This window comes from Myotis nattereri (genome assembly GCF_964212035.1).
Source record: "Myotis nattereri genome assembly, chromosome: 3".
In the NCBI taxonomy this organism is placed as follows: Eukaryota; Metazoa; Chordata; class Mammalia; order Chiroptera; family Vespertilionidae; genus Myotis; species Myotis nattereri.
In genome coordinates, this window is record NC_138077.1 from 212,279,221 (window position 1) to 212,304,175 (window position 24,955).

The 24,955-nt window shown below is 43.2% G+C and overlaps 1 protein-coding gene across 1 annotated transcript in view; it reads left to right on the forward strand.

Annotated features, from left to right (window-relative positions):
* The window catches only part of RERE (arginine-glutamic acid dipeptide repeats), a 398,085-nt gene that overhangs the window by 290,889 nt on the left and 82,241 nt on the right, over positions 1-24,955 (forward strand). The window contains exon 11 of the mRNA XM_081087056.1: positions 14,627-14,725. Coding sequence (XP_080943182.1) covers positions 14,627-14,725 — 99 coding nt within the window. The remainder of the gene's footprint in view (positions 1-14,626; positions 14,726-24,955) is intronic.

The window sequence follows — 24,955 nt, forward strand, 5'->3', positions numbered from 1 at the left end:
ATTTCAGTCTTTTGAAATCTATTGACGTGTGTTTCTTGGCTCAGCATGTCATTTATCTTGATGAATGTCCCATGTGCACTGGTAATGGATGTATATTCTGCAGTTATTAGGTATACTGTTCTATAATTGTATTTGTTTAAAACGGTTGATATTATTATTTAAATATTTTGTGCCCTACTAATTCTTTTATCTTGTTGTAATGTCAGTTACTGAGAGAGAAGCATTAAAGTCTTCAGCTACCATTGTGGATTTAGTTATTTCCCCTTTTTGATTCTGTTAGTTTTGGCTTTATATATTGGAACCTCGTATCATTAGTCACATTTGAACATTCATAAAGTATCTTTCTCTGTGTATTCTCCCTTTTACCTTTTTAGTGTGATTCTCTTGGTGTCTAGTAATACTCTCTGTCTTGAATCCAGTTTTGTCTGACATTAATACAACTACACTAGCTTTCTCATGCTTGTCTGCATGGTATATCTTCTTTCAGGTTCTTATTATGAATATTGCTTTTTCTTTTAATTTAAAGCAGCGGTCGCCAATCTTTTGGACCTCACCGACCACTGGTTGGCAACTGCTGATTTAAAGTACATCTCTTGGGTACTTTAGTTCTTGTTTCTTGCTTTTTTATCCAGTCTGGCAAGCTCTCTTTGTTTGCAGTGTTTAGTCTATTTTAATTTAATGCAGATGATTTGCAGGTTGTATAAAACTTGAGCCACATGTATACATTCTTAATAGCAGAGCCCTCATTGGAGAACACAGAAATAGTTAATATGTAAATACTAGAGGCCTGGTGCATGAAATTCATGCATGGGTGCAGTCCCTAGGCCTGGCCAGCAATCGAAGTGCAAGCATCTGGAGTGGAAGGGGAGGTCCCAGCTGACCTCTGGGCCCTGGGCAGCACCTGGGCCCCCAGGCCCCTGCTTACCCCCCTTCACCTGAGTAACGGCACCCAAGTCCCCACGTGGAGTAGCACTGCACAAAAGCCAGGCAGGCAGTGCACTCTCTCCTGGCTGGCCTCGCAGACCAGCTCCTGCACGAACCCACGGGGAGCCCAACCAGCCCCTGTAGCCCCGAGCCCTGGCTTCCCAGGGGAGGGTAGCAGGGAGAGTGAGGGCGAGCTTGGTGGACACCCCGCATTCTCACCCTGCCTCCGTCCCCCATCACCCCTGCCCCCAGGTAGCCGGCAAGAAGTTGCAGCCCACTGCCTGGGAGTCGCAGCCCACCGCCCAGGCACCGTGGGAGGTTGGTTACCGCCACCCACCCCCAGTTCCCCGTCCCAGCCCAGGGCCCTGTTCCGAGCAGGCAATCAGGGCCTGCCGGCCACTGGTCACAATCTGCGAGACAATCGGTCAAGACCCCCCCCTCCCCCGGCTCCCTCAGTGCCTGGGAGCAGGTGGCAGCCCTGCCCCCCCCCACCACCTTTGGTCGCCATCTGTGGGGTGATCAGGCCCTGGCTCACACCTGCCTTGGTCTGGCGCCATCCGCTCACCTGCTCCACCATCCCGCCAAGGTCCCTCTCTCCACTTCTGCCTGCTACCAGTGCCGCATTGCCACCACCTGGTGGTCAGCGTACATCATTGCGAGCGGTCGAACTCCCGGTCAGACAGTTTGTATATTAGGCTTTTATTATATAGGATCTTATTTTTACCTTTGGTCTAGAGATGACTTTCACAATAGTTAGGTACACAGTTGTGCGTTATTTGTTCATTCATGTTAAAATGTATTTCTTTTTACTTACATAAAAACAGCTTCGAAAAGATGTAGAGGAAGAAGATATAATAAATGTGTTGGCCTCTCTTACCAAAAGAGGAGGGTATTCCTAGTGACGGTGGGCATACTCCTTAACGTATGTTGGCAAAGATAAGTTTCATTATATGATACTTTTTTAAAAAAGACTTTTTTTTTAAATACATTTTTACTGATTTCTAGAGAGAGAGGAAGGGAGAGGGAGAGGGAGACTGATCAGCTGCCTCCACACCCACCACCACTGGAGATCCAGCCTGAAACCTGGGCATGTGCCCTGACTGGGAATCGAACCAGTGAGCCTTCAGTGCATGGGACATCACTCAGCCAACTGAGCCACACCAGCCACGGTTATATTTTACTAGTTTAAATTGTGTTCATCTATAAACGCAAAATTGCTTTATTAACAATTTTATGTTATGTTAATAATATTATGTTAAAATATGACAAAGCAGCGATGCTCCTCTGGAAGATCTTAGAAGTGTTTCTGTGTATCCTGTTCCAGATTTGTTTTCTCATATGCGGTTTTACTAGGCCCCTCTGTACACTTACAGCTTACATATACTTTGTAAACATAATGCTATATGACATATAGATGGCTGATAGCATTCTAATGGGATTAATTCAGCTATCTTTAGGTGCTTGCATTTATTATCTGGTCTGCAAGCACCTTTTACAAAATAGACCTTTAAATTTATCCATACAAACTGTAGCAGAGCCTTATAGTTTCAGACTAAGGTTTTCTAGAAAATATCATGCTGACTTATTTTTACTAAATTGATATTGGATTTCATTCTTTCTCATTTCCTATTACAATGACTTATTTTTCTCAGAAACTTATTTGCATTTTTATGTTTACCTTCTCTCACTAACACTAAATATCCATATATGCTCACGTGTGTGTGTGTGTGTGTGTGTGTAAAATTTGTAATCATGCAGCAAGGATTTCACCTCTTTCTGGACAGTTTTATTCCCTGAAATATGGATTGCTGTTATACATTTGGGTTAAGCTTTTTACATGTTCAAGAGAGTATATATTTGTTTGCTTATTTATGCATATCCACAGCTCCTTCAAAAAAAGGGTTATCACTGTTTGTTAACCATTGATTAATCATCTTTGTTTTCTGAGCCATAGCTCAGAGGTAGAGAGGCACTAAATAATTGTTGAATGATTGAATAAATAAATAAATAAATCAGGTTCAAATCCAAATCACATTTGATCACCCAGAACTTGGTGGTGTGAAGTTGTCATAGCAGGGTATGCCGATAGGCCTATTCGAAGGATCATTTTTCATCTTTCTCTCCTTTATTCCAAAATATTAAGTTTATAGAATTTCTATTTGTTCATCAAAATGGACTTCACTGAAGCATCTGGCCCTGGATCAGCTCTGCAGTGCTTAGGACTTTAGTGAATGCCAAGTATTTTCCAGCTCCCATTAAGGCATTGCCAGGAGCCCTTTTAGTACAGTTTGTCTAAAAATATGATCAGGAGTCTTTTGACATTCTTTCCACACCACACCCTTTACTTACAGTCTTCTCTTTTTACTATTTTTCCATTCAGATCAGTCATGATTAAGCTGTTATAGCAGCGGTTCTCAACCTGTGGGTCGCGACCCCTTTGGGGGTTGAACGACCCTTTCACAGGGGTCGCTTAAAACCATCGGAAAACACATATAATTACATATTGTTTTTGTGATTAATCACTATTCTTTAATTATGTTTAATTTGTAACAATGAAATTGGGGGTCACCACAACATGAGGAACTGTATTAAAGGGTCGCGGCATTAGGAAGGTTGAGAACCACTGGGTTATAGGATGGTGGTTTTTCTCTCAGGGTTTTGATGTTGAAAACAGTAATGGGAAAAGTCGATATGCTATATGATTTCCTTTTTATGGAAATCCAGTAATTTTAGAAGAGTACCTTATATAAATCAATCCTGGCAAACACCGTGTTTTACTTATGTTACAAGAGGATATCGGAGCCAACCGTGCATCACGTGTTAAACACAGAGTAAGTGAAGATGAAGAAGGTACCGGGCAGCTGAGGTTTCTTGACATAATCAATCCCCGGAAACGTGATTGTCAGCATCATAATATGTAAATTTGAGTTTTAATTTATTATACTTGGACCAATCAGAAAAATTTTTGACTTTTGTTTTGAAAAGTATTTGTTTAGAAATTTACCGTTGTGGCTCTTTTTGGCCTGAGAACTTCATAGATTCACTTCTGTCCAAAAGCTGAAGGCAACAACACTTATAACATAAAATACATGATTTAATCTTTTTGTTTCATGTAGATGAAGATGACTTTTTAAACTTAATGCTTTAGTACTTTTGTTTCTTTTTAGATAATCTGTAGCTTGATTTAAAGTTGAACTTTGTGCCCCACTTTATTCTTTCCTCTAAACACGACAGTTTCTCAGGAGCAGGTGGGGAGACAGAAGGCCACTCAGCAGTGACCTCTGGTGACAGCGCCCTCATCACTTACTGCAGCAGTGAGCTCACCTGTGGTCATTTAACTGAAATGTCTGCTCCGAGGCAGCTGTTCCCAGATGTGGCCCCCACTTTGCTTTTCCATGTGAGCCACTCTCACGTTTCTTGAGCCATTTCTTTCTTTTATCTCCTTTTTATATAATAGTTTTATTGATATGTAATTCACATACTATATATTTCACCCCTTTAAAGTGTACAAATTGAAGGCTTTTGGTGTGTTCACAGACTTGTATAAACAGCATCACAATCAATTTTGGACCATTTTCATCACCCCAAAAAGAAATCTGTACTCATTAGTCACTCCTCACTTCATCTGAATGGAATTGTACAATATGTGATATTTTGTGACTGGCTTCTTTTAACAGGGTAATTTTTTGAGTTTCATCCATGGTGAAATACTAGCCATTTTTATACATAGCCATTTTATTTCTCCTCTGGTAAGCTTTATCTGTATGTCTTTTAACTTTTTTTTTTTTTTTAAGATTTTTAATTGATTTTTAGAGAGAGAGAGAAACATCAGTAGGCTGCCTCCTGCATGCCCCCTACCAGGGATTAAGCCTAAACCCGGGCATGTGCCCTGACTGGGAATCGAACCGGCAACCTTTTAGTGCACAGAATGACAGTCAGCTGAGCCGCACTGGCCGGACTGTGTCTTTTAAAATATGGCGCCGCCATTAAAGTAACACTCCCCAGATCTGATCAGCATAAAGCGGCAAGGAGTAGCCTTGGTTTTCCCACAAGCTTATCATTTCGTTAGAGTCTGAGCTTTCATGAAGCACGGAACATGCTTTTTTTCTTGTGTTTTTCCTTGTTTGTTTATTTTTTATATTTGCCTTTGCTAAACTATTTTTCTCTCATCCTCAGCTTTTTTTTAATATACTTTATTAATTTTTTACAGAGCGGAAGGGAGAGGGATAGAGAGTTAGAAATATCGATGAGAGAGAAACATTGATCAGCTGCCTCCTGCACGCCCCTTACTGGGGATGTGCCCACAACCCAGGTACATGCCCTTGACCGGAATCGCACCTGGGACCCTTCAGTCTGCAGGCCGACGCTCTACCCACTGAGCCAAACCGGTTAGGGCCACCCTCAGCTTTTTGACTGAATTTTGAACTAGGCACAGGACCTTAAGTTTATCACTGTTCTTTCCATTTTAATAGATATCAACTATTGGTCAGCTGCCTGGTGTCATTAACAATAAAATTAATAACAATAATAAAATTAAAATATATTTGTTATCTAGTGCTTATATGTTAGGCAAAAGTTTAAGTGCTTTTTATGAATGAATTCACGTAGTCTTCACAACAGCTTTATGAGGTAAATAAGGTTATCACCTACAGATTAATAAGCATGCCCTGTCATACATTTATATACATTATAATTTAAACTTGAGGACAGGGTAATCCTATATTTACTGCACTTCTTGACATCTCCTTTCTTAAGGTTTAGGATGTATTTTGGACATTTCCCATCTATAGTCCATCGTTTTGTTTTCTATATTTGTTGACATACCTTGTTAGGATTATGGCGGATTCAGTCTCTGTGGCTTGAAATAGTTCTATGGTATCCCATCCACCCTGGTGGTTTATTTCTTCCCAATACTTTCCGCGCGGCTTTCACTTTCTAGAATTACAGATTCTTCCTCATAGGAATCTTCTTCAAAGGTGTTGTCGTCTTCTTGTCTCTTCTCCATAGATCGTCAGTCTCCTGTTTCCACCCTCCCTTCATTCTCTCCGGCTCAGATTAGTGCTTCCTTGTTTGGCTTTTCTAGTCTAGGTTGAATAACCTTTTATTTCTTGTTTTTCCTTTTTTCTTGTTCCTTACATTGACTGTTGTAATAGTTCCTGTTATCTCTATGTGGTAAGTTGCTGAAAAACTGTGTTCAGGATCATAACCCTGTTTTTGTTGCCTTTAACTCTAGCCTCTTGCGTATCTTTAACAACTTTCGGTGTTTCTTCTGTCCTCCATCTGGATTTTTCCTTATTTTGAGTACAGCCAAGGTTAGTCATATTATACTGATTGCAGCTTTTCAGAACCTGCTCTGTGAGGTCATCTTGGTTTTTCAAGACAGTAAATGTCACCCAGTCAGCCAGCGTTCATTGGTTTTCTATATTTTCATGATTGCGTTAATGTTGTTATTTTATGTGTGAGTGTTTCCTCTTCTCTGAGCTGGTTCCCGAAAGGAACAGTGACAATGTGCTTGCTGTGTCACCGCAGCTGAAAGCCCCGAGCCCCTCGCGACCACAGGTCGCCATCCTGCGCTGCTCCAGGACTGAGCCTTGTCTTCTTTCTAGAACATGGGTTAATGTGAGAACCCTCTCTCTGCTGCTTCCTTAGGGAAGCGTGGCCTCAAGCCAGATACTGAACCTTCCTGTTTTTCGTCTGGTCTTTAGTTCTCTTGCCGTAAAGAGTAGTGCGAGGAATGACGAAATCACACAAAGACCTCATACAGTTCCTAGCACATCGGATGCTCGGCCAACTTCGGTCCCCCCTCCTATCGCCTCTGTGACTCTGGGGCAGGTGTGGGGAACCATTTTTCTGCCAAGGGCCATTCGGGTATTTATAGCATCATTCACAGGCCATACAAAATTATCAACTTAAAAATTAGCCCGCTATATTTGGTCAAGCATTTAATTAACTCACTCCTAAGGCCTTGGCAGGGCCAGACCAAAGGATTTCGTGGGTCTTATAAGGAGGGTTGGGCATTCCCCACCCTGCTCTAGGGGCTGGCATGCTTCCTGAACACTGTAGTTACTCAGTATTGGAGGGAGGGTTGGTCAGCAACTGTATTTCCTTCTGCAGATTAACTGGATCTTTCCCTCATCCCTTACTCTCAGCAAGTACATTTCTTGTCTTTGCCATTATCTCTAAAATGTGCTCCCATACGAATATTTACCCAAATCTAGCCTCTCTAGTGCTTATGTTATTATTTGGGATGACAGTGGCCAACAAAAATAAATACTGTGCTTAATTTTAGTTATAGTTCCTTAGCGTAGATCTGTGTTATATTTTGAGCTTGGTACTAGGTCAATTGACACCTGTGAATCATGTATTATGAGAAAAAAAAATTTAAGTTTTGTCTGGAACAGATTTTGGCAAGATTTTTGTCAATTTATGTCAGTGGTTGAAATAATTAAAACTACAGAGAGGATTTCAAGATCTCTTCTAAATCCAAATTTTTTTCCTTTCTAAGTTATTTTGGCAGTTTCTTGCAAATAAACAGCATATTTTGCAGAGTAAAAAACTTGAAATCTACTGTTCTTAATGGATTGCAATTATTTAATATTTAGCGTGATTGCAATCTAATTCAGATAGGCTTTTTCTACAGTTATAATAGCTGTAATTGTAAAAAGATGCTTTGGTCTACTAGAAACTGCCAGACGCAATGCCATTTGATCTAAAAAGGTCACCGTAAAAGAGACATTTAAATTAAGTTATAAATTACAATTGAAGAACAATATTTTGATGTGTGAGAGCAGAGATGTCAGAGCAGGGAGATGTAATTCATGGGTTCATTATAGAACAGAGGTGCCTGACAGCTGAGCCATGCCAAAAGGAAAATTTATTTGCAACATCACACAGACAGAAAATGGCAGCTAAAATGAGAAGCCAGAGTGGAAACCTGAAACCTTGTGGTAATACGCAGTTTATGCTAATAAGGCTGCCCGAGCCCCAGAGATGTTTAATGATTGCCGTAATATAAATGAGGTGTTGGGGCATGTGCACATTTTCAATCTTATTTAAATTAAGGCCTCGTCCTTACTGTATAAAATAACACACTTTATAACCAGGCATTAAGGTTGATTCTCTCACCTCTCTGTCCAATATACAGATTTGCTGAAATTTCAGAATTATTTAGGCAGGAGAGTTAGAGCTTGAAACAAGATTTCCATCATGATAGCTTTGAGGAAGGATATAATTTAATGTTTATAGCAATCCATGAGAAGTTCAATCATGAGTTAATTAAACTGTAGGCAGTCATTAAGTATTATTTATTCTTTGGAGAAGCTTGCCAGTAAAGCACTTATATATATTAAATTATAGAAAGTAATAAGCAGGGAATGATTTGTCAGGCAGAGCGAGAGGAGCAGATTTAACTTGGGCAATTATGCAGAAATGTGTTTTTCTTCTGGTGGCATGATCCTTTCTTCCTGCTGATCACATGAAGTCAGAGGCTATCAGGAGACAGTGGAGGATGTGCAGGCTCTAGCAGTGTTGGCTTGATTGAACCCTGGCTGTTTGAATAGTCTTAGGTGAGGCTGTGTACCTGAAATATTACTCCCCATGGGGATGCCACTGTACAGTTCATAGCCCTCTGACATTTCGGAGTCTCTTGTCACCTTGACCCATTTAATGATTTCCATTGTCCTTTGATACAGCTGAGGGATGGTGGTGTTAGGCCCATTGGACAGATGAAAACCTCAGCTCAGCTGGCTTGTGACGAAGCAGCTGTCAAGACTCAGATCCTGCGCTGTGTTCTCTAGGGTACGGAAGGCACGGCTGGGGCAAGTCTATGTGTAACTGGCTGAGTGGGTCCAGTTATATATCCGGCAGTGTGGTTGGCTCTCTGTGACTCAGTGCAGCGGTTGCATTTGTTACAGTGCAACCAAACCAGGAATTTGTTTCAGAAGTTGCTGTTTTAGCACCAAAACCCCCAAGCAAGCCTGCTTTGTGAGTTCCTTCCTGCCCTCTTTGCTGGCACAGTTTCTGGAAGAAGGAGGTGCTCAGTAACTCTTCACTGAATGAATGGAAGGCCATTCTGAGCCTGGCACGTCCCACTGGATCTTGGCACCAGAGGTGTGGCGTGGCGGGACAGGGCTGTGTGGGCAAGACCTGATGGGGGAAGGGCTCCTGTTTGCTCTTTCAAGGTGAATGAAAGGCCACCACCTGCGGATTCTATGGAGCAGGCCCCGCAGAACGAGGACAGGGCCACGAAAGAGTGACTTGAGCGGCTCATGGATTGGTGAAGCATTTCCATTGTGGATCGGATTCCCCAGGTCTTGCCCTGTGCCTCAGGGGGCGATGGAGTTGACATGTGTAGCAGAGCAGCCCTGCAGTTCAGTCACGTGGAAGCAGATTGACAAGTCCTTGCTTCCCTGATTAGACACACGCGCGCGCTCCTGTGCAGACGAATGTGAAGGCAGTGGATTGTGCTGAATGACTGGCAGAGGGATGGGGATGGTGTGAGCCAAGTGCTTCTCCCCCCAGTAGCTTGCGAAGATTGGAAGCTGATTGGTCCCTGCTTTTTGCAATGATCTTTTCCCAGTGGCTCCAAAATGGTACAGATCCCTATCCTCCACATTAGAATTGCACTTAATCCCAGATTTTACCAGCCTGGCTCGGCTGCAAAATGGACAGGCAAGTTTGTTTATCTTGCTTTAATTGCTTTCCAAGGCTACAAAGTGAAGCTGTAAGGCATTTGAGGGCGCACCCTCCCACCCCGCTTTGCAGTTTCTCTAGGGAAATGGTAGAAAAGCTTATCCTCATGAAAGGACTAGCTTAGCAGTGCTGGGAAGCCTGAACTGAGTTTCCTGGCTGTATAGATGCATCTGTATGGGCAAGACCAGTTGGTTAACATTTGAAACCCACATCATGTTTTTCACGAGATGAAATTATTCTAATTCTTCAGAGCTAGATGCTGTATTAGAGGGGAATGTTTGTAATGACAATTTTTGCAGATTTAAGATAGCCGGTATTAGGTAAACAGCAAACTCTAATTTACATGAAGAATAGAGTTGAAATATCCGGCTTAGCTCTTCCTCAAACATTATTTGGGCCCTAGTCTGAAGAACGAAAATCTTCACAATCACATAGAAAACAAACTCCTTTCAAGAAGGGTTTGCTTGTGCCTGACGCATCAAGCAAAGACAGTAGGTAAACCCAGCCTTTTAGGAACCTAGCGTATGGATCTGACATCTAGTTAGATGTCATATGAAACCAGTACTTTGAACCAGCGGTCGCCAACCAGTGGTCCATGAGGTCCGAAAGGTTGGCAACTGCTACTTTAAACTGTTGCGCACATGTTACCCGTCTCCATTTTGCATTTCTGATGTTCACAGCCGTGTCTATCCCCAGGACCTAGAATAGTATCTGGAACAGTGTGACACTCAGTGAATATTTGTGGTAAGCTTGAAGGGTATCCTGAACTCCAGTAATCTCCCCAAAGTGCTCAACAGATAATCTTTATTCTTATGAAGCTATGTGGACCATAACACCTTTAGTATGTAAAACACATATGTTTAGTAAAATATAACTAAGGTACTTCTGTAAAGCTCTCAGAATTTCCTCAGCCAGCATTCCTGGAAAGTGGAAAGAAATGTTTTTAACATTAAGAAGAAGGTGACTGCCCCGGCCAGGTGTCTCAGTTGGCTGGAGCATCATCCATATAACAAAAAGGTTGCGGGTTTGATTCCAGGTCAGGACACATACCTAGGTTGCAAGTTCAATCCCCCGTTGGGGTGCTTATGGGAGTCAACTGATCGCTGTTCCTCTCTGTAAAATTAATAAACATATCCTCGGGTGAGGATTAAAAATATATGTATGTATTTTTACACAAAAGGAAGAAGGAGGTGACTATTTAGAAAGGTTCCATTTGGTTCCCTTGTAAGAGGGAGAGGGCATGCCGGCAAGCCCGTGACTGAGCTTTCGTGCTGGCCTCGCTGTGTGATTGCTGACAGCAGTGTTCCCTGCCTGTGTGTTCCATGCAGATCTCATCACTGTTGGTCAATACTCCTTTTCCTTTTCAAATGTGTCTTTGTGTAGAAGTGGGAGAGGTAGACACTCTAAGTATTTATTGGGTTTATGTTATGGAATGTAATATTTTCAGAAATAGGACTATTTTAATAGGACAGTAGATCAAATAAAAGGGAGGCGTTTCCACTATTTAGAGATCAGAGTAGCGGAAGGAAGCTCAGGTTACCGCAGAAATTGCAGCAGCTTCTTCAAGGGAAAGTGTGATCTCAAATCAAGATTTGTAAAGAAGGCGGGCATGCTGGGCTATGTTTAGGAGGAAATGCCTCTTTCTCTAAGACTAGTAAGCACCTCACTAGAAATTTAACTGAAGGGGTCCTGCCAGCAGGAGTCAGCCTCTCTGCTACATGGGACAACCGCAGACACGCGCGCAGTAAGTTATTCAAAACCTTGCTCCGAGCTATCGCTTACAGCTCTGCATTTCACTGAGAGGCAGGCATGTCAGCGGGAGCAGTGACATTGGGTTGTGCTTCAGTCTCTCGTTCACTTTTGCAGTGGCATTTATGTTCTCATGAGGACTTGCCTATTATCAGCCATAGAAGGTTTAAAATTTTGAAAAAAATTTCTGTGTGCTGAACCAGAGTTTTAATCAAATTTTGTAAATTATTAACATGAGTAATTAGGTGAAACATAAGTGGTTTTTGTTTATAGTTTAACAATTCTTTTTTAATATGTGTATTTTTATTATTATTATTGATTTCAGAGAATGGAAGGGAGAGGGGGAGAGAGAGAAACATCAGTGATGAGAGACAATCATTGATCAGTTGCCTCCTGCATACCCCACAGTGGGGATTGAGCTGGTAACCAGGGCATCAGACCTCGGACCGTGATCTCCTGGTTCATGGGTTGACTCTCAACCACTGAGCCACACCACCTGGACACAGTACTTTCTCTGTATCTGAGAAGGCTACTCTCTAGAAAATGGATGAAAATTGATATGAGACCACTCCCTTTCTTTTTTCTCTTTCCTATTAAAAATACATGGCAGCACTCACTTAGCATACTCTGTGCTATACAGTCCTAGCAACTTACATGCATTTGGTATCCTCACAAGAGCCCTGAGAGCTAGGTCTATTATTACACTAATTTTTAAAGGTGACAAAATGGGGGCCCAAAGAGGGGTAAGTACCTTGCCGAGGTCACACACCTGGTAAGCAGTAGAGCTAGAATTTGAATCCATATTCTGGCTCCAAAGTCCAGTTTTTCATCACTCCTTGTAATTACCCCATATACTGTAATTACCTTTTGTAAAATGTTTGTTTGCCATGAGCTTTTTCTTAAGAATTTATAATTTGATCAACTAGAATTGATTTCAAATTATCACTAAAATGTGTGCTTTTTAAAAAATTAAATAAGCATGCAATTTTTCCTTTTATTCAGTTCCAATCACGAGTTCCAATTAAGCTCTTTATAGATCCTCATTATATTATAGGATTTGGCACATACTTGTTTGGTCTGGATATTAGGCAGACCCTAAAAATCTAACTTTATTTTACACTTATGAAAGAAGACTAGATAGTTTTCAAGCATTTGCAAAATACAGAACTTTGAGTATTTAGTTTGTTTATTTAGTATAGTATATTCTTTTCAAAGTAGTCTAATGCTAAATTTTATAAAAATACATAAGCTAATACCTAGCATCCATTTCCTTGCTCCTTCATCCCTGCGTACTGTACCGCCACCAAAACAAGATCCAGCATTCGCGTTTTGTCTTGTTTTAAGGTAGTCGGCTTATTGTTATAATTAACATATAGCCTTGATCTTTGCACAGTCTGGATTTAAAATAAATTGGGGACCTCTAAACTGTGAGAATGCTCTGGACATTTTAATATATAAAACATTCTGTTTCCATGAATGAGTATTTGTGAAATATTTATTTCATTCAACAAATATTGATCACAGGCTTTGGCCCAGCCCTGGCGCTAGTAAGGCAGTCTGGACCCCCTTCTGAGACCCTTCTACTAAAGAGAAGAAACTCGGGCTCTCTCCTTTTGGGAGGCCACAGCTCTTTGCCTACACCTGGATGATAGTAGTTCCTACAGCCTACTTGATATTGTCATCCTGTATGTGTTGTGTCCTCATAACACATCCCCACTAGTTTGTCAGTTTTCTGGAAATAAAAACTGTGACCTAATAAGGTTTGTGACTTACTTGTACTGAGTGTTCCGCAAATACCAGTGGTTTGTTCAAATAAGGTGGTGAAGCACAGATGAAAAGATTAGAGTTCCACTCCCTGAGGGCAGGGATGCCTCTGCCTGTTTTGTTTGCTGCTGCATCCCCAGGGGGTCTAGTACAGTGCCTGGGTGTAATAGCTGCTCAGTCAACGGAGGGCAGAATGAATTCAAGTAAATGGAAGTTTAGATTTGGGTTCAGGCTACCTAGGGACACTAGTTAAAGGCATTTAGTGATTAATTTAACTAGTATTTCTTCTGCATCACCTTATGCTGCAGACTGTGGTAGGCATCAGAGGTACAAGTCTTAGCCAAGACAGACTCTTGTATCAGAGAAATAGATCAGATTTCCAGTGAGAGTTTTGGAGGAATGGCCGCACTGTGGAAAGGTAGATTGAGCACGAGGATCTTCCTGCCTGCTGCTTCTCTCCACTGTCTGCAAGTTGACACTTGGGGACCAGGAGTGGGTAGGGTCACAGGAAGCAAGCCAGAGACAGAGGGGTCCGTGGCGCCAGGCACTGCCTGGGCTCAAAAAGGATATGGAGTGAGGAAAGTTCATTAGAATGTGTAGATAAACTAGCATCTTCATTCATACGTACTGAAATGTTAGTATACGGTTACGAAATTATTTGTTTCTTTAAAAAGCTCTGACATTTCAGGTACCTGAATTTTTTTTAGTGAAATTACTGCAGTTTAAAGACTTAAGAGAAAGAGCATAATCTAGACCAGTGATGGCGAACCTTTTGAGCTCGGCGTGTCAGCATTTTGAAAAACCTGAACCTAACTCAGGTGCCGTGTCACATATAGAAATTTTTTGATATTTGCATCCATAGTAAAACAAAGATTTATATTTTTGATATTTACTTTATATATTTAAATGCCATTTAACAAAGAAAAATCAACCAAAAAAATGAGTTCGCGTGTCAGAGGTGTCATAGGTTCGCCATCACTGATTCTAGACTCTAGATTCTAGAATGTTGTTAGGGTGCTTTGGGGAGAATGGGACAGAGTAAGGATCACCTTAGCTGGGTTTGAGTCTCTTGGCTCTATTGCCTACTGGCTTAGTGTGGTGAGCACCTTTACTCGACCTTTCTTTGCCTTAGTGCCCTCATCTGTGAAATGGGATGATAATAGTGCCCATCCCGTAAGATTAAATTCGAGAATACCTTCCTTGTAGGATTAAGAAAAATAATGAGTGCATGGGATGGCCAGCTGTTTAGTAAATATTTGTTATTGTTCTTAATTCTATTCCTATCATTGCCCAGAGGTTCCCTGCCCTACCTGTCACCCTCAGAACAGCTGGACCTGGAAGGGTGTCTGAGTAGGAGCAAATGATCCTGCTGACTGAGATGATTGAGTCTGTGCCCAGTTAGCAGTCCTGCTAGTCGAGTAAACGCGGGGCTTCCCCTTGTTGATGTGCTTCCCGCTGTTCTTTGTTCAGTTAACTAACTAAAACTGTTGTTGTTTAGCTACACGAAAGCGGATATGATGCCGGCAAAGCCCTGCAGCGCCTGGTCAAGAAGCCCGTGCCTAAGCTGATCGAAAAGTGCTGGACCGAGGATGAAGTGGTAAGCTCCGGCCGAGTGGGCCTTGTGGTCAGGTCATTGGGTGTTTGTCTCTCCCTGTGTGACCCCCTGCTGCTCGGGAGGACAGGGGGACAGGGGCTCATTCCAAGGACTCAGTCACGTGAACAGACCGGCTGTGGCATCCATCGGGCAAGGGAAAGAGCCTTTAAGCTTCAGGTTGTACAGAAAGGTTTGATTTTAGTAAGCTGGGGTTCCATAGATAATGGTGATGATTTTCCCAGGTTTCATGGAAAGAGAGAGGAAATCGAGTTATTCCTTTAAAAAGTTTGTTGGTTGGTTGGTTTTTGGTGCAAGCTAGAGTTTGACACTTCCCTATTTTAAAACACAAGCATATTAAAACCAGTTGATACATAACCTAGAGTGGGGCTGGTGACTTTTTTTATCTTGAAGGCTTGATCAGATAATACATTGGCTCTTCCATATGCATCCTGTTGTCATGGCCCTTGAAGAAGGTGAAGAGGTAGATGTACACACAGATAGAGACTCACAAACCCACGGATCCGACCAGCAGAGCTCTCATGAAGCAGGCCCCCATCTGGTGACTTTTGAAAGGCATTGCTGGAAAAAACTTGGAGTGCCTGTGCTTTTGCCAGTGAGTGTTACCTCCCGCTTGACGTTTGCCCTTTAGGTTGAGTGGAATTAAGAGAAGGCTGGCACTGTGACACACATTGACTGTACGTTCCTCACCTGTATTTTAAAATATGCTAAGGAAGTGTGCTGAGAGATTTTCTGCGCTTTCATGATCTGCTCTTTCATTTTTTTCAGCACTGTTTGTTGAGTGCTTATAATGTGTCAGGAGCCATCTGAAGAGCAACACAAGGTCCCTCCTCACAAGGCTTATGTTTTAAGAGAGACCAGCTGTAAATCCGTACGTGTCAGGTGGTGGCATGTGTGCTGGGGTCTGAAGGTCGGGGCTACCCTGGGTGGGGTGCTTGCTGTCCTTTGTAAGGGGCGCAGAAAGGCCTGGTAAGTCCCCCTTGAGCAGAGACCTTGGTGGAGTGAGGGGCTGAGCCTTTTGGATATCAGGTGAAAAGCACACCCGGCACGTTCGAGAACTAGGCAGGAACACGTCGTCTGGAGGTGGGGGCGGGGAGGGTCTTGCAGGGGGCAGGTCAGACGTGGCCAGTGGACCCACGGTCAGCACCTCGCTGTTTGCTCTGGAGATTCTGAGCCGCTCGGCTCAGTCTGCCAGGGGGTGCGCTGTGCTGAGTGGAGAGTGAGCTTTGGGGGCTGCTGTGGGAGTCCAGGTCCAAGACCAGGAATGTTAGCGCAGTGAGCTCTTGGGTACATACTGAAGGTATAGTATGAAAATCTGTTCATGGCTACCCGGGGGGCGGGGTGGGGGGGAGTTTGAGAGGAATGGGAGCATCTAGGACACAGCGGGGATGGACTGAGGTGGCCCCTGAAGGTTGGGTAATAGCAGTCCCTGAAGACTCTGAGTTTATCGAGTTTATCAGGCACATGTGAAGGTAGCGGTGCTGTTTGAAGTTAGAAATGTTTAAAGCTCACGTGAGTGTGGGAGCGAGGGGGCATCCTAAGCATCTGAGATTGCTCAGACAATGGCCGAAGCAAAGATGTTACACTCACTCGTTTTGAAAAGTCATTTGATGTTGTTTTTCACTGTAGACCTACTTGGGTGAGGAGATAAGAGATTTGATTGATAAAAACTTAAATGTCTACACTCCTTTGTAGAAGAAAGACACAAGGAGATGAAAAGGATGGAATGTGAAGAATGGGACCAGTTACGCACATGCGCGATAGTGGTTTCTCGTCCTTATTCTTCCTCAGTTCTGGAGCTTTTCCCTCCTTCCCTTTTGGTCTCTCCTCTCCGCCACCTTGTATTCCTGATGGCCCCTCCCTTTTCCATGCTTCCCCAGCTCCTCGCTAGTCATGACCCACTTCTCTCTCCCTTAATTTCTGCCTTGACCTTTCATTCCCTTTGGAATTTTAAAATTCCAGCTTAAAAGAAAGCTCTTCCTGCTTAAAAGAAAGCTGGCTTCCTTTTCCTACAGCTTATATGGGGCACAATGTGGACTGTGTCCCCACCGCTGCTGCTTGGGGACTTTTAGCAGAGAGTGGATGGGAAGGGGCATCTCACGCACTGGAAAAGTCCAGCTCTATTTGAAAAACGAAACAGGACTCCAGGGCGCTGTGCATTCCAAATACAGGGTAATGATACAGGGTCATGTTTCAATGGGAGTTTTGAGATTTATTTTTCATTTATCTTGTTGAAAGTATTACAGATGTCCCCTTTGTTTTTATTTTTCCCCCATTGACCCCCTCTACTCAGTACCTGCCCCTCCCAGGCCTTCACCATACTGTTGTCTGTGTCCATGGGCTGTGCATACATGCATATAAGTTCCCCAGTTAATCTCTCTCTCCCCCACCCACCCACCCCTTCCCTCTGAAATCCATCAGACTGTTCCGTGCTTCTGTGTCTCTGGATCTATTTTGTTCATCAGTTTATTTTGTTCATTAGATTCTACATTTGAGTGAGATCATGTGATACTTGTCTTTCTCTGACTGGCTTATTTCGCTCAGCATAATACTCTCAAGGTCCATCCATGTTGTTGCAAATGGTAAGAGTTCCTTCTTTTTTACTGCTGCATATAGCATTCCATTGTGTAAATGTACCACAGCATTTTTACCCACTCATCTACTGCTGATGGGCACGTGGGCTGTTTCCAGATCTTAACTATTATAAATTGCGTTGCTATGAACATAGGGGCGCATATATTATTTCTGATAGGTGTTTGGAGTTTCTTAGGATATATTCCTAGAAGTGGGATCACTAGGTCAAATGGCAGTTCCATTTTTAATTTTTTGAGGAAACTCCATACTGTTTTCCACAGTGGCTGCACCTGTCTGGATTCCCACCAGCAGTGAACTAGTGTTCCCCTTTCTCCACATCCTCTCCAGCACTTGTTGTTTGTTGATGACAGCCATTCTGATAGATGGTATCTCACTATTGTTTTAATTTGCATCTCTCTGGTGATGTGATGTTGAACATTTTTTCATGTCTCTTGGCCATTTGTATGTCCTCTTTGGAGAAGTGTCTATTTAGGTCCTCTGCCCATTTTTTGATTGCATTGTTTGTCTTTCTTTTGTTGAGGTGTATGAGTACTTTATGTATTTTGGAAATTAAGCCCTTATCTGATGTATAGTTGGTAAATATGTTCTCCCATGCAGTGGGCTCTTTTTTCATTTTGTTGATGGTTTTTTTTGCTGTACAGAAGCTTTTTATTTTGATGTTCCACTTGTTTATTTTCTTCTTAGTTTCCTTTGCCCTAGGACAGTGGTTGGCAAACCGCGGCTTGCGAGCCACATGCGGCTCTTTGGCCCCTTGAGTGTGGCTCTTCCACAAAATACCACGTGCGGGCACACATGTACAGTGCGATGGAAACTTCGTGGCCCATGCGCAGAAGTCGGTTTTCAGAAAGGAGATAGATGAAACAAGTACTCAAGACGAGTGTGGATGGGAGAGTTGGAAGGGGCCGACCTCAGCGAACGTACCTCAATCAGATTGAGGACGTTTTTAGCAAAGGCCAGCTTAGGAGTACCCTAATTAAGTTAATAACAATGTACCTACCTATATAGTTTAAGTTTAAAAAATTTGGCTCTCAAAAGAAATTTCAATCGTTGTACTGTTGATATTTGGCTCTGTTGACTAATGAGTTTGCCGACCACTGCCCTAGGAGATGTATCGGTAAACATATTGCTACGAGAGATGTCTGAGATTTTGCTGCCTGTGGTTTCTTCTAAGATTTTTATGATTTCACAACTTACATTTAAGTCTTTTATCCATTTTGAGTTTATTCTTGTGTATGGTGTAAGTTAGTGGTCTAGTTCATTTTATTTTATTTATTTTCTTGGCATGGACCTGTACAGTTTTCCCAGCATCATTTATTGAAAAGACTGTCTTTACTCCACTGCATGCTCTTGCCTCCTTTGTCAAATATTAATTGAGTATAATGGCTTGGGTCGCTTTCTGGGTTCTCTGTTCCATTGATCGATATGCTTTTTCTTGTGCCAGTACCATGCTGTTTTGAGTACAGTGGCTTTGTAGTATAACTTGATATCTGGTACTGTGATTTCTCCAATTTTGTTCTTCTTTCTCAAGATTGCTGTCACTATTCAGGCTCATTTTTGGTCCCATATAAACTTTTGGAGTATTTGTTCTAGATCTGTGAAATATGCCATTGGCATTTTAATAGGGATTGCATTGGATGTATAGATTGCTTTGGGTAGGATGGACATTTTAATAATGTTGATTCTACCAATCTATGATGCGAATGTTGTTACATTTCATGTTGTCCCAAAACTCCCTTAAACTCTCCTCCTGCTTTTTAATTATGTTTTTCCATTTGCTGCTCTGAATGGGTGTTTGTTTTTTCTACCTTGTCTTCTAATTTGCTGATTCGGTCCTTAGCTTCTTTTGGTCTACTATTGAATCCTTCCAGGGTGTTCATTATTTCAGCTATGTCATTCCTCGTTTCCAATTGGTTATTACTTATTGTTTCAACTTCTCTTTTCATGTTGGTGTAGCTATCATTAAGTCCGTTATAATTCTTATTAAGTTGCTTGTAATTCTCACTGGGTTGTTTAAGCGCCCTTATTACCATTACTTTGAATTCTTTATTTGACAAACTGCTTGCCTCCATTTCATTTAGGTCTTTTTCTGGCGATTCCTCCCTTTCTTTCATTTGGGAATTGTTTTTGTCTCCCCATTTTTGTCCCTTTGTTTTTGTTTCTATGTGTTAGGTCAGACTGCTGCACCTCCCAGGCTTGGTGGCATGGTCTCATGTGGTAGTTGTTTTGTGGGACCCAGTGGCGCAGGCTCTCAGACCTCCTGAACTGGGTGCTCCAGGAAAGCCCCTGCTTGAGTGACGTGGGTTCTCCTGTTGTGGCTGCGTCTTGAGTGTTATTGTCTCTTTCGTGGATGGAATCTCCTCTTACTGGCTGACTATGTGCTCAGCCCCGACCACATCGTGTGTGTTGTTGTGCAGGTGCTGACAGAATAAAACAAAATATAGCACCACAGAATGCAAAACAAAACAAAAACGTCCACAAGACTCCTACAGCAACGGCAGAAGCAACCACCAGGGAAGAGAGAATTAGAAAAGAGACCAAGAATGATAGAAGAAAAGAAAGAAAAAAAATGAGGAGAAAAATAAAACAACCAAACAAAAAAACACAAAAACAAAAAAGGGGCGGGGGGGGGGAATATGTAGGTGCAGAGCTGAAATAAATTAAAAGTAGGGAATTAGGGGAATAGGGGAAGGAAAACAAGTTTAAGTACAGTAGGAAAAAAGCAAAAAAAAATTTTTGAAAAGGAAAATAGAGGAGAAAGCAGACAGACCCAAAATTGGGGGGGTGGGGGGGGGCGGGGAGAGGGGATGAGAAAGTAGGAGAAAAGGAAAAGAGAGAAAGAAAAGAAGATTGAAGATGAAAATTAGATATATGATCGAAACAATAGAAACTAGAATAATAAACCAATAAAGCAGTTAAAGAAGATAAAAAAAAGGAAAAAAGAAAAGAAAGATGAAAAAGAAAAAGGAAAGTGAAGTGGCATTCATTTCAGCAGAATTTAGTGTCCCATGGGTGCGCCCTGTGGATCCTGCTCTTCTGATGACTGGCTGTTCTGTGTGCCAGTTCTGGGCTGCCCGTGCTGCCCGTCGCCAGGAACTGTCCTCTGGCTTTCAGCAACCTGCTTGAAGCTCCACGCGATCCACAGTGTGTGTCCTTCTCCACGGGACATGGCTGCAAGCAGAAGGGGCCCAGGGCTGGGTCAGCAAACTGCCCCTGGTTCCCGGGCTCCGCCTCTCCCGGCCTTTGCCGGCCAGTCAGCCGTCAACCTTACTTGAAAGTCTGTTTCTGAAAGGGCTTTAGGCAGGGGCGGTGCTGCTCAGATGTCAGGGAATGTGGTGGGTGTTTTCCTGTCCCAGAGCTCTGCTCTGTGCGTGGCCCCAAACATTACTCTGCCCGCAGCTGGACAGAGATCCTTGTATGCAGTCCAGGGGGACCCACTGGAAACACAGGGTAGCCAGCCGCGCTCCTGTGCAGGGTCCCGTGATAATGGCGCTCCGCCCCACCCCAGCCCAGTCACTGACACTCCCTGGGACTGTTCCAACCCTTCGGCTTGGCCTCTGCTTTTGTTTCCTCTGAAAAGGTCAAAACTGGGTGTGGCAGGCAGGGCTCCCGAGGGTGGGACCTGCCGACCTGCCGGATCACCTAAGGCGGAGTTTTTTCTTTTCCTGCCCTGAGGCCACTGGGAGGGTTAGCTCCTCTTAGGAAAAAATGGCCCTTTTGGTTTGGGGACCTAAGACCAAATGCAGGACTCCTGGCTGCTGCTTTTCCACGCCTCCCAGCAGTGCTTCCCAGCACAGACGCTCCTTAGGCACCTCACAGCCTCGCCTCCCTCCCTGCCCTGCAGCCTCGGGTGAGTATCCGCAGGTGAAAATGCCTGGGCTGGGGTTTAAAAAAGAAACTAGCTTTCTCAGCCTTTGGAGGCTGGATGTTCTATGGGTCTCGTCTGTGGTGCTCCTCCGGGCTGTGGAGCCCAACCTGGGTTTCAGGCCTCTTCCTTCGGGGGGCGCTCCCCCTCACTCCCAGCCTGCCTCCTGTGGGAGATGGGTCAGCTCCTCTCGCCATCTCCCCTTCTGTCCTTCCACTGTCTTCTGTTTCTCCTTGGTAAGCTCTCCTCCTCAGCCGGACCCCAGTGGGTAATCCGGTGTGTTCCCCATGTCAGTGTAGTTTCCAGTCTGTCCCTGGGAGGAGGTGCGGGAAAGGGGTGCCCATCCAGCCCTGCAGGGCCCTTACTTACATGAAGGTCAGCCTCCCTTTCTAAGACCTCAGAAATGAGTGCGAGAGAGTGACTGAGTGATGATAGGCCCAAGGGAGCTTTTGACGACAGTATCTAGACCAGTGGTTCTCAACCTTCCTAATGCCGAGACCCTTTAATACAGTTCCTCATGTTGTGGTGACCCCCAACCATAAAGTTATTTTCGTTGCTCCTTCATAACTGTAATTTTGCTACTGCTATGAATCGTCATGTAAATATCTGATATGCAGGATATATTTTCATTGTTACAAATTGAACATATTGAAAGCATAGTGATTAATCACATAAACGATATGTCATTATATATGTGTTTTCCAATGGTCTTAGGCGACCCCTGTGAAAGGGTCGTTCGACCCCCCAAAGAGGTCACGACCCACAGGTTGAGAACCGCTGCTCTAGACCAAGTCTTTGAATACTTTCATGTGGCAGTAGGCACCTGGTCCAGCAGGACTCCTGACTGTTAAGGGCAGTTAGAATTCACTTTGGCTTAATTTAGGTCAGCTGGACTCAGGGCCGGCAGAGCCACTCCCTGGGGGCGGGACCAGTCAAAAGATTGGACGCCCCCCAGTCTGACTCTCCCACCCAGTGTGAAGGGGATGGAGCTCATGATGTCGAAGGCCCACCCAGCTGTGATGTAACTTCCTGTAATTCACGTATAAAATAAACACGCTGCTTCGGGACTTGGTTTCTCCGCCAGAAGAGGACAGAAGCCCCCCCAGGCCCAGCTTTCCTTTCTATTATATGTCTTTCATTATTTCTCAATCCCGATAGCGCCTCCTAGATTGCATGAACCGGTTCAAGTCTCCTCCATGCGGGAGCGGGAAGAAGACAGCCCCAGGTAAACCGCTCGGTATACCTGACCTTAGCCTGGTTCAGGCTGTGAGAAAACGCCTGTTGGTGCGTCCGTGTGGCCTCTTTTCTGTTGAATTTACCAGGTTTTCTCATCCGGGAAGCACAGGCATAAGCAAAACAAATGTGTCCCAACTGAAATAAGTCTATGGGCCTTCCTCACCCTTTCCCCCTCTCAGTGTTTTTGTACTTGGACATTCTAGTTATGTTTAAGCTTCATTGCCTCCAGTATATGAGTTTGATCTGAGTAAACATCAGTGTTTTCCTTTGTGTTTATCTGAATGAACACTGTGTGAGAGGGTTGGTAGGATGAGTACCTGATGCCTCAGTTGGGCTGCAAACGGGCAGCTCGTGTACTTCTGGCTCCGCAGGGCCACTGTACGGAATGGGCTGGTCTCCCTTGCCAGTCCAGGCCCTAACCTTCTCCAGGGCTTAGAGACACATCCTTACCCCATGGTCACTGCTCCTCTCCCAACTGCAGCTCCTCTTATCATTTATCGGCACTTAATCCTTTGCTCTGCATGCGAGGCTGGTGTGGTCCTCGCGAGCTCTTGTTCCTCAGCCTTTTTTTCTGAGTCAGTTGTCCTGGTTTGTAAAATGATTAAGTGGGAGAATTTATTCACGGTGGGAATCATGTCTGCGAGAGAACACCTCTGCCTGTAAAGGACTTGAGTAACATTGATGACTCTTCATTGAAGATTATTATTTTTAAAGATTGTTCACTGTAATTAAGATGGCTCTTAATCCAGCATTTTAAAACGTGTCATAGTTAATAATTATGCATCAGGATAAGAGAAACACTTTTACATGCTTGAAAGTTATACTTTTAGAAAAAGTTTTTGAGTTACTATTAATGATACTATCACTAACCACTTCATAGATCTTTCAGATACTAATTCTTGAGATGTTAGGCCTCAAAATTACACAGTGGAAGGCCTTTCATCTCACACTTTCAGTAATTCCTGTGACAGTGTCTGTGTGTATAGATACGATGCTTCTTTTTGAAGTTGCTTGGGGGCCAAGATTCTTTAAATCTTGTTGAACGAAGGCAGGATTTGTACCAATTTCTGTCAGATCCGAGGCCAGATAGTGTCACCTGGCCTCTGCTTTAGTGGCATGACTGAGAAACACCTTGGGAGCTCGCTCATGACCAGGTCTTTCAGGCTAAATGAACCGGGTCAGGTCAGAGAAGCATTTGTAAGGCAGTGTCAGGCCAGTTCATAAAGTTTATTCAATGCCGTGGTGTGGGCCAGGATGGAGCCAACGTGAATGCTGGCTGCTGCACTGGAGTTATCCTGTGGTTAACTAGTTTCACGCACATTTTGCTAAAAACATTGTTCCTTTTCAGGAAGCCATCCAAATCAGGACTTACGAAGAGAAATACGAAAATACAGATCAGAACTTTTGTAAAAACCTGAAACCCTAGATTATTAGGCTTTTAATTAAACATGATGAACACATTTAAATATAGCACAAAGCCCCCAGGCTGAATTGCACCTAATCGAAACGGATTAAGTCACCCTTGCATGCTCAGATAGTTATTCTGTTTACTTATGCATGCAAGCTGAAGGTAGCAAATGCTGCTGGTGTCTTGTTGCTTATTGCACCGGGATTCCATTGCTGCTTGATGCTGTGCTCTTAATTAACATTCAGCTGTTGGTTATGGAAATACTGGGGCTGCTAATTGAATTCTTTTTAAAATTCAGGGCTTGCATTTTCCTTGTGGAGTTTGGCCTGACTTGGAAGGTTGTAAGACTGGGTGCTCCACTGAGCAGTGCACTTCACCCTTTGCTTCCCATCCATTTGGCTGTTTGTTTTGGAAATTTTTTTTATGTTGAATTAGCTCTCAGCAAAAGTCCAGGTGTTACATAAGGAAAAGGCATTGTTGCTTGCGCTGTTTCTGCAGTGTTTCCATTTCACCCTGGGTCACTGTAACTTTTATCTTGAAATATGTTTGCTTTTAAATATGTTATACCAGTTTTGATGTAATACATTGAGGTGAACAACATAGATATAAGTAACCTCTGAAAATTTTACCCAAAGATAGTTAATCCGTGGTGGTGATAAACTTAATTGGTCATGTATGTGGATTTTCAAACTCATGAATTTTAAAACCATCCTTCAATTTAAAGTTCAGTTTATCATAAATATAAATGAAAATCTTTCTTTCAGAATTGACATGGCATGGCAAGCTAATTTTTTGAATATTTGTCACCCAATGAACCCTGTGTGGCTGCTCAGGGAATCTCTTACACAGAACACACAGCTGTTTGCAAGGTGTCTTCCTCCAGCAGTGTGTTCAGATGCCTTTGCTGTGTCCCTTTGGAATGCCTGCTCAAGAAAACATTGTTTTCATTGTTCCCTCTTTTCAAGCCAGGCATCTGGATGTGCCAGAAGACAGAACTGCTTAGAGCGGCAAAAATACAATGCATTTTATTTACTGTTTGTGTGGCAGCTACAGAAAATGGGATCCACAGCAAAACCACAGTGAAGGTCCTGTAGCGTCAGGGGCTGTGGAGGTG